Source organism: Asterias amurensis, chromosome 3, assembly GCF_032118995.1.
Source record: "Asterias amurensis chromosome 3, ASM3211899v1".
In the NCBI taxonomy this organism is placed as follows: Eukaryota; Metazoa; Echinodermata; class Asteroidea; order Forcipulatida; family Asteriidae; genus Asterias; species Asterias amurensis.
The window spans coordinates 14,049,244-14,061,832 of record NC_092650.1 but is presented as its reverse complement, the minus strand read 5'-3'; the positions used below and the strand labels follow the sequence as shown (position 1 = coordinate 14,061,832).

Genomic DNA, 12,589 nt, shown 5'->3' with positions numbered 1-12,589 from the left:
CTATTAATGACGCGTGTTAACCGTCTTTGCACAGTGAGATTGTGGGTGTGCTTGCAAAGGCATCACATTGTACAGTTGGTGTGACTGGAGTTTTTTTTCTTTTTTTCTTACATCAATCGCAGTACTGAGCAAAGAGAGATGGTTCGTGAATCCAGCTGTGAACCTTTTTACTATCACAATCAATACAAATCCCGACCGGCGCAATTTAAAGTATGAGGGAAGACAAACACGACGAAGGAAACGACGAGCGTGCTCTAACGGGAGACAGTTAACGTTTAGCGCATGCATAACTCTGTGGCATTGAGCAAATTCACCTGTTGTCACTGCGTACAATAAACTTCGTTGTACCATTTTGGGAGTCCGATGTATCTCTTCGCTCGCCTTCCCTTAACCCAAGGCGCGGGGATGGGCGAACGTATCAAGCGCACTCATTGGTCTTTTCAGAAAATGCTCAGTCCCATCATGCATTGCACTTTCACACTGCACCATAGAAGTACACAGCACGCATGACGTACTTCCTGGGCAAGAATCTGACAAAGCTGATTAGCCCAGCCATCTAAGCGGTCCTGGATAGACCTGGCCGAGCGAAATGTACCCTACTCGCATCTAACACGGGACTTTTTGGACGCTAGGTGGCAGCAGATTATGCATGTAAATTTATTATTCTTGGTGTGCGCGTGCTCAGAAAAAAGGTAAACAATGAACATTTAATTAGCATGTCTGCTGCCACCTGGTATTCCAAAGTATCCCATTAGGCAAGATGTATTGCTTACACGCACACCAACTTTTCGCAAAATTTTCTCAATCAAAATGGCAGACCACAACAGAGAAATGACGTAATTACAGGACGTCAGGAGGTCAGTTCTAACCTGTAGGTTCCAGGGTCAGTTCTGTCTTTATGCAAATTAATTTGAAAATATCTGCTCTCATCTGACAATTTTTCGGTCATGAATTTTTAAAATTCTTGCGTTGATCTTTGATAGACTTTCGAAAACATTGTGGGTTGATGAGGTACTAAAACGCGAAGTGCTAACATTTAAGGCATGAAAATACTCCGCAAGGGAGTGAATGATCTCTTTCAGTGGGTTTGTTTATCTCTCCACACTGAACCGGATCTGCTAAAACGGGCCAAGTGCATAAGATACCCTACTAGCATTTAATGGGCAGTGATGGAGCCAATTACAGTTATAGACAGTAAACACTTTTTTTAATTTGTTGTAATTAAATCCGCGTCTTGGTGACCCAACTGGTCCTCACAACAGCCAGACTCTAAAGGCAATGAACCCTGATATCCAAAATATGGCTGGAGTGCACACGGAAATAGGGCGTCTTTGTGGAGACAGGAAGGTGTCAACATGCAATACGGCTACAGCATTTACAGCTGAACCTCCCTCGCCACAAAAGATCAAGTAACTGTAATTTCCTAATCGATCCTGTAGCCTGCGTGCGGACGGAAGTGCGAACTGAATATCACAGGGTAGTACGCCTCGAAATCAGGCTCTGGTTGGCGTGACTGATCTGGCTTGATCTTTCTCAGGGGTATATGGTAACTGTATATCATACAGCGTCTTTCTTTAATTTGAGGAGGTCATGAGTAGTTGAGCCACATACCACAAACATCGGGGGATGAAATTTTAGAAAAACTGTGCATTGTTTTCCCATTGCTTTTCAGGGAACGATGTCGTCCGGCAAGTTGTTTGTGTTTGAACTGAAATTTGTTGTACACACCGAATGGTACACACCGAATGGTAATGAGTAGTGAAATGATGTTTCATTTTTAGTAGTACTGGTACTTCTTTTTTACAAAGGGGAAAAAAAAAAAAACGAATGAAAAGCCGTTTGAAAAAAATGAAATTTCAATTTTTCTTTAAATAATATGTCCAAATTAACCATTATGTTTTTAAAAATCCTTTAAACGATCCTATATAACCCTTCAAGTTCTCAATTTAGTAATGCAAACCAGCCAATGTCTTCAACAATATTCTTGTAAATTGTTCACTCTTAGGGGATAAGTTTGATAAAACAACTCACCATTGTAACTTCCGTGACTTCGTCCATACTCAGGACGAATATACTGCAAGCCACGACTGTCGCTGGACCTGAAAGTGCAAGTGACAAACCAGCAATATATTAATGACATTATGACATTAGTGATTGGATATTTCAAACAAACAATGCACAAATCTTTTACTTTTAAAAAGTCCGCGCCGTGATATAATCATGTACATTCGCTGTGCCCAAATCATGCAACACTATTAATAACTAGATTTTTGATCAGTGGATAAATTTTCAACTTTGTATCAGTATGACTTCCTCATCTGTATTAACGAAAATATTTGCCTTGAATACTATAACCACAGTGTTATCAGCAGTGGTATATCCATGTGTAATTCGGCCACGTAATGTATAAAGAAGCGATCATTTTGGGCACCATTCACAATAGTCAATTCTAATACAAAATCGAGTCATTGAATGGCTTCATTAAACAATGGAGAACAAAATAATGCCTCAAATGAAACATAATTTCCTTTCAATGTGTTTTCCTGGCTTAAACAAATCACTTATAAAACAAAAAAAATCTGAAATTATGATAATCTTGGCCAGGTAAATTGTCTTCTTTTTTTCGTTTGTGAAACGTGCATGAATTTGTTTTTAAAGGTGAATTTGTTTTTTATTTGGTTTTATAAGTGAATTTACTATTAATTTTAAATGGCCCTCACATGCTTTACATTTCGATAGAGCCCTCATGATGGCACGGTACGTTAATGAATAATAATGAACACAAAATTACAGCTGGTACGACTAGTGTGATAGTAGTGCTATGTCGAGGTTTTTACATGTCATCGGGGCTTACAAAAAAAAGTGTATGATCATTTTTATTATCTTATTTTATTTTCTCTACCAATATTGTTGGTTATCAATAGACAGGTTTTTTTGACACTAACAGTAACAGGTTGTTAACACAACGACATTAACCATCCGGGGTCTCTTAAGACTGTCTGCCCGAAGGAAGATATTTACAAGTGACTATCTTGGCACGAAACCCCACATGCATTCCAAGACGCCACACAATGCTACACCTTCAACTAATTACGACAAACTGAGACTGAAATTTGCATCTTTAAAGGCAGAGGACACTATTGAAAATTACTCAAAATAATTATTAGCATAAAACCTTTCTTGGTGACGAGTAATGGGGAGAGGTTGATGGTATAAAACATTGTGAGAAACGGCTCCCTCTGAAGTGCCATAGTTTTTGAGAAAGAAGTAATTTTCCACGAATTTGATTTCGATACCTCAGATTTAGAACTTGAGGTCTCGAAATCAACCATCTAAACGCACACAACTTCGGGTGATAAGTGTTTTTTCTTTCATTATTATCTCGCAAGTTCGATGACCGACTGAGCTCAAATTTTCACAGGTTTGTTATTTTATGCATATGTTGAGATACACCAACTGTGAAGGCTTGTCTTTGACAATTACCAATAGTGTCCACTGCCTTTAACATTAGTTGACTACCATAGTTTGCATTGTAGATATGGGATATCATCACCAAGGGTGTAGGAGCGCTTGGTATCTTAGTACATATGTCGGCTTGCACTGTTTAAAGTTGGTCTCTGTATTTTGGTTTAGGTACCTCCATGGTTAAGGTAAAGGCACCGGACTCAAGCTCTCGCGTTCAGCAGAGTGTGGGTTCGAGAGTCGTTACACCAGTCCTGTGTTCGTGAGCAAGACACTTAACCATTGCTTCGTCCTTAGGTGGGGATGTAAAGTAGTTGGTCCCGTGTGTTGTTTTACGCACGTAAAAGAACCAGTGAGTGCACTTATTCATTAAGAGAAGGGGTTCGGCCCAGTGTTCCTGGTCTGATCGAAAGCAAATTGCGCCACAACACCTTGTGAAACACTACACGGTGCTGTAAAAGGATTAGGTCTTATAATTCAAACGTAGTCCCACATCTTGCAGGAAATAATGTGTTACAGCGCCAGAAGCGACACTGAGTGACGGATAAACGCGCTATATAAGAAGCCACTATTGATATTATGTTTGTGACTCCTAGGACATGTTCCTTTAATGAGAAAGTTTGGAAGATATTAGTTCTGTATCCATTACTGAAAGTGGTTGTAAAAAAAAAAATTACACGCAACCACTCACCCATTTATGCGCGTTACATTTCAAGATATGGGAGTTTCGGGAAAGATTTATACTAATTCCTGAAAAATGTACTCCATTACCAGAGGGAATGATTTCGCGTTTAGACACTTTCAGTAAGATTAATTTTCCCGCGTAATTTGTTTGTCCAAAACGTCTGATTCCCTGTCAACCAGCCGGAAGTGTCCTTTAGGCTGAGACGATCGAGTGCGCGGTTTCTTTAACTAACTACATGCGATACAATCGGTCGAAGGGAAACATTAACAGACATACTCACTATCTTCGAACCAGCCGAAGGGGAAAATGACAAACTACACTTTCGTCAAGATTGGTTATGTCTATTAAACCTTCCCTTAAAGGCACTGGGCACTGTTAATACTCAAATGTTTGTAGCATAACAAATAACTTGGTAACGAGCAATGGGGAGCTGTTGATAGTCAAAAAAAATATATAAAAACATGGTTAGAAATAGCTCCATCTGAGGTAAGTTGGTTTTTTAGAGGTATTTTCTCACTTTTTAAAACATATTTTTATATTCCATATTCCGTAATTCTCACTTTTCTCACTTAATAATATACGACTTCAGGCATGAAAGTTTGTTTAAAGGCATCTGAAAGCACACAAGTTTGTCCAACAATCGTGTTTGTTCTTTCATTATTCTCTGCAACTTCGATGACCAAATGAGACCAAATTAATGTTGGGATACACCAAGTGAGAAATGCTGGTCTTTGATAATATTACCAAAGGTGTCCAGTGCCTTTAAACCTTTACTACAAAATAAGGAGGAACAAATCTGAGGTGTCGATTACAGGGGAGGCCCGGAGCTGTGCATAAACGGGAGGATGGAGAGAAAACACATGGATGAAGAAATATTCTGTCTGCAATGTGTGGTCGTCTCGAGCAGGTGAGTGACTGACTGGTGGTAAACTCAAGCAAGACTCGAGCGGTAAAACTGTGAAAAATCGACAACATTGATCGGAAACGAACGGGACATGGAAACTGCTGTACGGCTAACTGCAGCTGCGAGGTGTTCGGGAAAAGAAGATGGAAAAAGGGGGAAAAGGGAAGAAGAAGAAAATCAGTGAACGAGTCGAGATATACAGCCTTGTAAGCCTATGGTTTATTGATTCCGGCTTCAGACGCATTCCAGAGTACCAGACGTAGAACACGAAAAAAACATTGCCAATTAGATTTTATTTATAGTATGATGAGCACTGATTAGGCCTTTGTAAATGAGTTATCTGTTCCTGATGAAAGAACACTTTATTAGGTCATAAAGAATAATATTCCAGTCATTAATTAGACCAATACGACATTTAAAAAGACACTTCTCAACGGTGTATAGACGCCGATACAGTCTAATTTGAGGGCTGTGTATACGCATGCTGCGTGTATGCATCGTAGGTCATCTTCAAAATCAACCAATCTTTTATTTTCAAACGGTAACCCCTAAAAACTCACCAGTCCTGCCCGGCCTCATTGAAAAACACTCTTTTTAATAATACAGGTATTTATATAACGCCTTTAACACAGATCAAAGCGCTGAACAATAAATGAAACAAGAACAAAGCAAGAAAAGAGAGAAAAACAGAACAAATGATTAATGACGAAGCTGAATGAACAAGTATAGGTTTTGAGTTAAGTGTCGAGGTCCAAAGTTCAAAAGTCATTTATTTTCACAGTAGGCCCAGTAAAACAAAAATGACCCTTCAATCAAAATAAACCCAAATAAAAATGTATGTCGCAACTGTCTAAATACACAGGTCTAGACCCCGGTAGGAAACACCCACCCATTATGCTATTAGTGGCCTTATCCAGGCCAGCATAGTGCCGCAATCCTGATTCCCGTCCTCGTCTCGACCTTGCGATGACACAGAACAGTCAACGTGTGACTAATGCAACGCCTGAAGACAGATGGGGACATTCTCAGTCAGCGATTTTAACGACCTGAGAAAATACTACGATGATGTGAAGTTCAGCAACAGTCGCCCCTTCGAACAAATCAACAGCTGAAACAGTTGGAACAAATCCAGAAGTGTTCTCATCTGTTAAGTTTTCTCAGTCGACCAGGGTGCGATTTCGCGGCTAAACCAGTTAAAGGAACACGTTGCCTTGGATCGATCGAGTTGTTCTATTAAAAGCGGTTGTAACTGTTTTTTTATACAATGCATATGGTTGGAAAGGTGTATTAAAAGTGGAATACAATGATCCACTCAAGTTTGCCTCGAAATTGCGTGGTTTTCCTTTTACTGTGCGAACTAACACAGTCGGCCATTTATGGGAGTCAAAAATTTGACTCCCATAAGTGGGAGTCAAAAATTTGGCTCCCATAAATGGCCGACCGTGTTAGTCGACGAGGTAAAAGGAAAACCGTGCAATTTCGAGGTATGTTTGTGTGGATCATTGTATTCTACTTTTACAACATCTTTCTACCCATATGCATTTTACAAAAAACGGTTACAAACGCCTTTCAAAGACCAACTCGACCGATCTAAGGCAACGTGTTCCTTTAAGGAAATTCAACCGAAACAGTTCTTGGTTAAGACCGCGAAAACGTTTCCCTATGTTTATATAGTTGTGACGTCGTGTGCCTATACATATACATGCCGAAAAGATAGCAACAAAATGGCGGCCTCTGAATTCGCTTTGCCAGTCACATTACAAATGACAGTGTTTCACCGAACATTAACATTAAAAATTTAAAATTATCTGTTAAAAACATACTTTGTCCATAGAGAAAGGACAGAGATCGGTGAAATGTCCGTAACAAGTGCATCGTGCGTGACTAGTGACTGCTTGTCTTTTGTACTGCGACTTTCACATGTTTTCGGCTCCGTATCATCACATCGCCGGCAAACCTCAGGTCAACCGGGGGCTGCCTATATGACCCCAGGTCAACCTGGGGGCTGCCTATATGACCCCAGGTCAACCTGGGGGCTGCCTATATGACCTCAGGTCAACCTGGGGGCTGCCTATATGACCTCAGGTCAACCTGGGGGCTGCATATTTGACCTCAGGTCAACCTGTGGGCTGCCTATATGACCTCAGGTCAACCTGGGGGCTGCCTATATGACCGTCTTCTGCCCAATTAAAACTGTAAGTTCAGGTTTGCATTTGTCTTCAGAGGAAAATATGTCACTGAAAAAACTGCTACTTTGAACCTCATTATCACTTAACCTAAGGCTAAAATTTTAATTATTTTGTGTCATGACCAAAACGTTTGTATTACATTCAAAGTGCACACAGCAGCTCCATCAATTTTAATAGTTTAACACAAAGAACTTCAGGCCATGTATTTATGAGGCAAGTTGTACCATTAATTTTGTCTTTAGATGTAAATAAATTATGTCACTAAAAAAATTGCTACTTTGAACCTCATTATTACTTAAAGGATTTGGGTACTTTTTCAAAATGTCCATAGATGTACATTAAACTTACAGGGTTTGAAGATAATGAGCGTGGAAAGCTTCCCTTCAAATATTACTTACTGAGGTGCTGTAGTTTTTGAGAAATGAGTGAAACAATGTCATGAAAATACATTTGTAAATGCTTAAAATAATTTTCGTCTCACATTGTTTAACTCATTACCCAAAAACTACAGCACCTCAGCACGTAATATTTTCAGGGAAGCTTTCTACTATCATTATCTTCAAACTGTGTAAGTTTAGTGTAAATCTGTCGAGTTGTGTTTTTTGTCCTACAAAAAGTACATACACCCTTTAACCTAAGGCTAAAATTGTGTTTATTTTGTATCATGACCAAACCTTAATACCTTCAAAGCGCTCACAGCAGATCCGTCAATTTTAATAGTTTAACACAAAGAACTTCGGGCCATGTATTTATAAATGCAAGTGGTACCAATGTGAGAAACTACTAACAATTCATCCCACGAATGTTTAACGCACATACACTGACAACTTGGGTTTACAAGTAGGGGATAGTGATTGGCAGTTGTTTGCACAGCGCGCATGTTGTGGGTTTGCCAGTTGAACATGATTCGCTCCCATGTGACCGAATGGGTATCCGTGGATGAGGTCGTGGTTGCGCGCTCTGTAATGAGCCGAGTCGAAAGCCCTTCGGCAACAGCACTTTCTTAAAGGAACATTACAGAATTTGTAAGAGAAAAAAACACGTCTAAGATCACAGATTTACATAATAGTTACACGGTCTAATGATGATTATAGTAGAAAACCGTCCCTTGAAATATTTCTGTCTTAAATGTCATTTTTGAAATAAATAGAACTAATTTCCCGTTTGGAGTTTATCGCTCAGTAAGCGTTTTATTATTATTATTATTTCGTTTTTTAATCAAAGTCATGCAAAATATGTAATCAGTTTTTCACCATTTTCTCGTGACCCAGACGGCCAATCGATCTTAAACTTTACATGTTTGTCATTTTATGTATTATGGTGGATTGCATAAAGTGCTTACACTGCCAGCGACTGTTTTGCAAAAGAAATACTGTAATGCTCGATTAGCTGGGGAAAATAACGCGGAAATGCAGCTATTCTAAAGTGCGGTTTGACGATGCCATTCCACCGTAGTCTCCCTAAGCAACCTTTCTCTGTGGAAACATGCCTAAATCGCAGGGATTTCAAAAAATATCAATAGTTGTTATGCCCCATAATTTAAATCTTAGAATCGGTACTGCTGTAACGTTTTTTTTGGATTATCTAAACAAACAAAACGCGAACACCTTATGAAAATAATGTTCACTTTTGAAATGTTCACTTGTTAGTTTGACTGTTATGAAAGGTTTAAATCAATCAAATGGTTAACAAAAACTAACTGCATATTTTGCCTGTAAAATATGGTGTTTTTTCAAAGCGCCTCAAATGAAGCCGTAGAAAATGAACGATGCACCCAGGATCAATATCATGGACCATCAAGGACTAAACTGAGCCTCGGAATCATCTCAAAGATCGTCTGTAAATTACCCTTTGCTTTGCGTCTGAGCTTTAGTAGCCTGAGGAGAATTCATCAGTTTCCACATTCCTTCTGCTCGGGTTGCAATCTTCATCATCCCTTTGTCTTAGTGGTTTTTTCCCACTTCTTTTCTTTAGTCGTACTCTGAGCCGTACCATCACAAGCTACGGGGTAACTTGTTGGGATACCACGGCCCAGCAACGTATCGTCTTCCTGCTCCCGGGCCACGCCGTTTATAAGAGTGCCAATATGACGAGAATAGACCGTAGACCAAAACCTGATATATGATTGGGGCTTAAAATACAATTAAAATGTAAACTTCTCTCATCTTTTAAAGGGAAACGTATACCTTTGGTTTTTGGAACCGTTTGGTTGTTTTAATCCTATAATTTAGACGTAAACAACAAAACTATACCCTATGAATTTCTTTTTTTTAAATGACGTTTTGTTTTTGAGGTATCAGCGGAAATCTGGAGCGGTTATGTCAACACATTGGAAGACTAATCAGTAACTGGACTACACATTTTGAGGAGCGTATCTGACAGTAACGTTTCTCAGATTCAAATTTCGAGGGATAAAAACTGATATATGTTTCCATTACTACATTTCCTCGAGGTGAAACGTTTCTCAAGTTGATTGATACCGTCGAAAGCTGTTGTTTATACTTCTAACCAAGTAAGTCATTGTCATTGTTCTTAGAGTAATTAGTAAACGTATACCTTCCATTTAAAGGCACTGCAGATGCCGATTTCACGAAACGCTAGGAGTTACTCGTCCTAACTTAGAATCAATCTTAAGGTCTGCATGCTACAGTGCAGGGTTGGGACTCGTCCTAAGTACTAAGAGTAATCCCAAGTTAGGAAGAGTTTTGTGAAATCGACGGCTGGACACCTTCGGTAATATTGTCAAAGACATGTATTCTCACTTGGTGTATCCCATATATTCATTGTTATTTTTTTTATGGATATGGTCCAGTGTCTTTAATGTTTTTAATTTTAGCTTAGCAAATTTGCAATCAGGCATTGCCTTACGAGCTTTCCTAATTATAATTTAAAAAGGAAAGATATATTATCCGTTTTCATCAGTAACTGAAGTAAGACAGATTGGCATGTTTAGTAACACCATAAATCCAAGCTGACACAATCTCACCCCTTTTAAAAACTCGTCTCTTCATTTTCAAAACTCTATCAATTTTCTAGTACGATGCCATTGCTGCATTATAACAAAATCGGGGTAAATCAAAAAAGCGATGAAAGCCTCCAAAACTGGCTAAAGCAGATGGTACACATCTTGTAGGAACAGAACTGGACCACAGTTTCAAAATGTTTGTCACAAAATACTTTGACAACCACAAACACTGTCCCATGTAACGGTCCTGTAAACAGACTAATGAAGCTTTGTAAAAGAGCATAAATCTACCATTCCAACCGTGACGTTAATCAGACATGCATTCTTAACCTCCCCTTCAGAAAAAAAGGAAATAAACATCTTTTAAAAATAGACCTGTCCAGGTTTGATTTCACACTTGCCTTTCGTTCGTATCCCCGGGAGATTTGGTGTCTCTCACGCGATTATTGGCACTAAGCTGTTTCTAATAGGTAACATTATCTGACATGGGTCCCCAACTCCTCTTTGGAGTTAATCACAGGGTTCGAAATATGAGTGGTGATGAACCGAAGGCATTTTTGGTACTTGTTGTATTATGAGGGGGGTGCTCCCCTTTGTGCGGGCCGTCAGCACGAGCCTCTAGACCCCATGGTTGACGATGGAGAAGGGGATGAAAGGATTGTGTCGTCAACCAAATAATAAGGGGCCATTCCAAGAAGTTGGACAAACAACAATCTATCACATCATCTAGCAATCTGGACTTTGCTCTACAATTATTCTCAACACTGAAAATAGAGAAGACACCCAAAGGCATTTTTGGGACAGGAATATTATTGATTGGAAAAATGCCCGAATCTTTCAAGTCAATCACCCGTAGGACTTTTTTAAGTGGATGAGATGAAAGTTTCAGAAAGTGTCAACAACAAGTTTTGACTCGACCTCTGCCTGAATTCGACTGACCCCCCCCCCCCCAACCACTGAAATCCGGATCGCAGTCTCCATTTCACGGATCTGCTGCTTATACGGAATTCAGGGAATTTCGCAATTACGTCTTCAAGAGTATTTCACGGGTTAGCATGGATTTTGTATTTGTGCGCTTGGGAACTCCAAGTTGCTTGAAACATTCTTCGCTTAATACACAGCTAGCGCAGATAATATACCAAAAGTTGACATTAATGTGGCTGATACTGCCCCATTAATTTTTTGCTTAGCAAAGTAAATTGTCAATCAATATGTTCTGCTTAACAGCTTTATGACCTGTCAGTCAGAGCATCTTACTGTTCTGAGACGGGAAACAAAAAAAACAAGAAGCAGAAACTAGTCAATAAGAACTCGAACTCTCCGTATTACAGCTTGATAAGTCTGCCCGACATATCCAATGACAGACGGGGCTTGTAGTCCGTTTAGCACGGGGGTACGGAAGTTCGCGTTGATCGATTGATTTCATGCGCTGGGGATACTGACCGTCTGATTTTTGAATTTTGTTCATCGCTACGCCACTTTTTTTTTAGGAGGGGGTGGTGGGGGGGGGACTGTAACTTCTTTTTAAAGAGGTCATAACACTTTCGGAGTTTGGGAGAGTATAATTTCCTAAAAGTCATGCGGCTTTTCCAAAAACTGTGGATGTATCATCAGAATAACTATATTATATGCATTTTGTTTTAACGGTTGGAAATGTGTCCAGCATTTTTTCGATAGACTAGCATGTCCAATGGTAATAGTAAAACAAAACAAAAAACAGGGTCAATACTAATCCAGACTTCGGGTCCCAGGGGACCCTGACCCATTTCTGGGTCACTTGATCCGGAAACTGATGGTCAACACAGTGGATACCCATCTCCGAATCTGCGTCATTTTGACACTCTGGGTCAAAGTGACTAAATTTGGGGTCAGTGTGGAACAGAAACTTGTCAACACAGTGGATAGTAACTCAGTTTCTGCGGATTATACTGACCCGTTTTGGGGTCAGGTTAAATGTGATCAAACATCCCGGTCAGTTCTGACCCTAAATATACTCTTACCAAAATTTGATAATATAAGGTATTCATATTATATTTGGCTATATTGCAGATGCAAACGGTCTATAGGTCGGCCCTTTAAGTTGCAAATTAAGAGAGCATGAAGCGTCACGTGACTAATGAGGCGCCGAGGTGTGTGTGTGCTGAAAATGATTGGGAGCGACTGATTAGCCATGAATATTTCATGACGACAACCACGAGTCAGTGAACATTCTAGGGGCTGGCACCTGCCCCAACAGTTAATTAAATACGAGTTGAAACAGCCCCATCTGCATTGTGTTTTTTTCCGGTGCAGTTTTTAAACGGACAGCTTTCCGCCCGATAGTCTCTGGGACTGAACATTAAAGGCACTGCATCTGATTTCACAAAAGGCTGGGAATAATCCTA

At 39.7% G+C, this 12,589-nt stretch overlaps 1 protein-coding gene across 1 annotated transcript in view; it reads right to left on the bottom strand.

The window, feature by feature from the left end:
• LOC139935069 (glycine receptor subunit alpha-4-like) overlaps positions 1-12,589 on the bottom strand; it is a 162,408-nt gene that overhangs the window by 31,314 nt on the left and 118,505 nt on the right. The window contains exon 3 of the mRNA XM_071929525.1: positions 2,032-2,099. Within this exon, the coding sequence (XP_071785626.1) occupies positions 2,032-2,099 (68 nt within the window). The remainder of the gene's footprint in view (positions 1-2,031; positions 2,100-12,589) is intronic.